This window comes from Zingiber officinale, chromosome 2A (assembly GCF_018446385.1).
Source record: "Zingiber officinale cultivar Zhangliang chromosome 2A, Zo_v1.1, whole genome shotgun sequence".
NCBI lineage: Eukaryota > Viridiplantae > Streptophyta > Magnoliopsida > Zingiberales > Zingiberaceae > Zingiber > Zingiber officinale.
The window spans coordinates 26,354,707-26,358,793 of record NC_055988.1 but is presented as its reverse complement, the minus strand read 5'-3'; the positions used below and the strand labels follow the sequence as shown (position 1 = coordinate 26,358,793).

The 4,087-nt window shown below is 35.2% G+C and overlaps 1 protein-coding gene across 1 annotated transcript; it reads left to right on the top strand.

Annotated features, from left to right (window-relative positions):
- Positions 1–2,672: 2,672 nt before the first annotated feature.
- Positions 2,673–3,876, top strand: LOC122043600 (probable protein S-acyltransferase 22). The gene is made up of 4 exons (XM_042604212.1): positions 2,673–2,751; positions 2,973–3,101; positions 3,198–3,278; positions 3,616–3,876. Exons 1-4 carry the CDS (start codon positions 2,731–2,733, stop codon positions 3,874–3,876), a joined length of 492 nt encoding a protein of 163 aa, XP_042460146.1. The 5' UTR covers positions 2,673–2,730.
- The last annotated feature ends 211 nt before the right edge of the window (positions 3,877–4,087 follow it).

The window sequence follows — 4,087 nt, the reverse complement described above, 5'->3', positions numbered from 1 at the left end:
TGCCAATTTTTTTGATGCAGTGCATAGTTACCAGATCGACCTTGAGCAGTTGACCCCAAAGAAAAGTTGTCACTGAAGTTTAAAAACTTGTGAAAATTTTTAGTGAATGATGATGTTTTGTGAATGATGATGTTTTGGAAAAATTGTCACTTAGGTGAAAGGATGTTTTCTGGATTAATATGCAAGTACAAAGCACTGTATTATATGTTATTTTGTAAAGTTCTGTCAGTGTAAATTATCTAGTTTCTTTATCTAGCTTTTGTTCCACTATTGGGTTTGTTTTTCTAATAATTACTCGTGCAGCAAAATACTGAGCAAGAAGCTGTAGATCTTATAATCAGGTAAAGTAGAAAAAGTTAACTACTTCATTATGCTTTCATCTTAGTATTTGTATATTTGATTTGTCTTCTTTGAACCAGCTTCAAGTCAAAAAGCCAGATCCTCTAGATAGCTGTTAAAAATAAGGTATTATTTGGTTTGTCAGTGATCTTAATATTTGGTAATATTTGGTCTTTGATGCTCACGACAGAGTTCCAACGCTGCATGATTACCTTGTTCAAGCATATTGCTCGCTGCCTCAGTAGCTCGCATTTTCAGGTTTGTTTCATCATTGATATTCCTTCTTTTTAGTGTTCTATATTAAAAGGAAATACTAACTGTTGATGAGATTGTTATCCTCTTGCTTGAACATGAACCAAAGTATATAAATTTGACCTTTTGATCCGAAAGTATAAAAAAAGTTAATTGGATACAAGTTTTTTATTTTTTTTTTGCAGTTGCATTTGTTGTATTTTCATATGTTTCTCGGTGAACTTCTAAACAATTCTTTTTTCATTAATTTATTAAGGCTTATTATAAGTTTCAGTTTGATGGTGCAAATTGTTTTCTTTTGTAATCCATCTGCTTCTTCTTTGGTTTAGGAAAGTTGAAGTGAATCCCTTGATAGTTGTTTCATAGGTTTGTTCCATTATTTTCCAAGACGTATGGAATCACTATCAATAGCCCTCAAGGACTGTTTACAACCTTGCAATCAAATTAATTGGACTTATAATCTAATGTATGGTCATCTGGAGCATGAATATTGGAGGATTCATGAATGACTCTTCGGATGATGAATGTATGTCATTTAATATTGGTTAATGTATTTATTTAGATACATCTTGAGTATTCCCTATAAATACCCTATGTATTTAACAATTCAAAGATGAAGAAAATCGAAGTAGTTGAACACTAACACTTGGACGCCAACATTTTGAGTTGGCGCCTAGATTTGACCATCTAACAGACACGGCTAAAGGATCAACTTCTATGAACACCCTTAATAACTTATACAGATATTTGTGAACAATTAGGTTGGTGGCTATCATTTATCCTCCCTTTTTGTTGTTTTTTCCATGTACCCAATGCAGCTTTCATTTCAAAGGTTCCAAGCTGATGAACAAGGATGGGTGGACACAATCAAGTCAGTGCGATTTGGAGGAGCTGTCAGGATTAGTACCATGGATTGGCTTGGGCAATCTCAATATTTGCGTCAAACTGTCTTCTGGCCTTCCCTATCATCTGCAGTATCTGAGGTATACTATGCACATTTACCGTGAATTTTCCTTATTGAGCTTGGGCTAGTGATGATTACGAATGTATTTTATTTCAAGAACCGTATAAGCAAGTGTTCGTGCATCTAGTTTTATAACAATGCACTTCGTATCTTTGATCTAAAAAGCTTCTGAAACAAGTCATCTTCTCCAAGCATATATATTGGCCATGTTAAGTGACACAAACAAGATCTAAAACCATGTGTTTAAGGCATTCAAAGCTATTGGCCTCATCCGGTGGGTGGCTGTTCAGAAGACTGCTCGTGAGGGGATGCAGTGGGTTTCAATTGGCAATGAGGTGACATAGTAGGTTTCAACCGACAAAGAGGAACACATGAGGTGTTAAAGGCGGCAAGCGGTGGTGCAGTTCATAGGAGCATACCAGTAGTTTTGTTCTTTTTCGTGTGCCAGTTGGCAGATGGAATGAATTTTTTTTCCCTGTGCCAACCAGCATGGACAAAATTTAAAACTTCGAGGCTTCTAAAGTTGTTGGTCTCTTCCTGATCAATACTTTTAATCTTCCATCTTAACTAAGGTAATATTTCTTCGCCATTTCGTGTTCTGGTGTTTGGATTGCTATGGATGGAGAAGTTGTGCAATAATTCAGAGTGATGCCACCGTTGGGATTCGAGGTGATAAGTTGCAAATTTCTAGGCTAACCAAAACAATGTGGGTGCTTCTCATGTGGTGTGGTAGGATGTCTTAAAAAGAATAGGACAGTAAGATGAGTAATTTACTTTTTTTGATTGCTTGATCAGATGGCCTTTGGACAAATGCATAACCATAAAAGATGGATAATTCAGAATATTGGTTATTAGGGAGAAAGGTGATAGAGATCTCATTTACGATGAGCCACACAATCTTTTCAAGAAAATAAAGTTCTTATGTGCTTTATATTAACTTGGTTTTTCTCTAATGATTTCTATCTGTTTGTATTGCAGGTTCTAAAATATAGTAAGCATTGTAGAGTCTGTGACAAATGCGTTGATGGCTTTGATCATCATTGCAGGGTGAGGGTTTTCTCCATTCACAACCTTATATGTTTTGTTATCTTGTAGTAATATGCAGTATTCATCTTTCCTAGTAGTGGATCAATAACTGCATAGGAAGAAAAAATTACAAAAGGTTCTTCATCCTCATGGTGTTTGCTCTTCTCTTGGTAAGCACAAATATTTCCTACCATTCCAATAGTTGTATTCATTAATCATAGTGATTGACACTATTTTCTTAGTGTAGATTTATCATCTGTGTGCATCAACTTAGAAGATACTATTTTCTTAGTACGTGAAGGACCTGATACATAGAATGCATTTTATGTCAGGTCCTTTTCATTCTGATTGACTATTGATTGGTCTCCATGCTTTGTGCACCTTGGGCCAGCTTATTCTGCAGTGGGCTGTTGGGATGCTTGTGCTGATACTGTGTTTTGTTGAGAGAAGGAGATTTTCTGCTGAAATTGTTTCAAAGCTGGGTAGTAGCTTTTCCTTGGCACCCTTTATCATTGTGGTGGTGAGTACTCAGAAGAGAAAATGAATGAAAATCACACATCATAATGAGGATTTTTCAAGGTTCTGATACTAATTTGATAATGTCTCTATAATGCAGGCTGTGTGCACTTTATTAGCCATGGTTGCTACTCTTCCAGTTGCACAACTTTTCTTCTTCCATATTCTTTTAATAAAAAAGGTACACTACTTTCATATTTCTACTTGTGACACAGCAAACACTACCAGTTACACAACTCCTACATTTATATAAAACAAACCTATGTATCCGGTCAAATATCTCTATTTCAAGGAATATATCTTTTATATTTTCAAATTCTTTGCATTCATCCATACACTGAGCATTACTGAAACTTATTATCCAACTGAACTATTATAGCTTGTTATTTAACTGATAGATTTTCCATAGTGGAAAACAAATAGTAGAATTTGAACGATATGGTGTTGTTTATTCATCAATTCTGGAGAAAATTGACACTTTAACTAGCTCATGCTACTCTACATGGATGCGCTTACAGGGAATCAGCACCTATGATTACATTATTGCTTTGAGGGAGCAAGATCAGGAGCAGGAGCAACTTGCTGTTGGTGGGCAGCAAAGTCCGCAAATGTCCCAAGTGAGCTCTTTTACTGGACTAAGCAGCACCAGTTCTTTCAATCAATTCCATCGGGGTGCATGGTGTACTCCGCCAAGATTATTCCTTGAGGATCAGGTATCATACTTTCATTATTTAGAAAGTTATTGTGAATGTAATTTACCATGGTTAAGATTATTTTGAAAAACCTTTTAATAAGATTTTTTTTACTGTACGAGGAAAATCCAGTTAATTAAAAGTTTTTTTTTGGTAAAAAAGCCTAGTTGTAAATCTTTATCAACACTTCATTCATTTCTCCTTATTCATCATTATCGTATTTTTGAATAAAAATTGAAATAACAAATGTAATCCACTTGCTTATTGTACACTTGGTTCAATGGTTAGCGAACTTAGG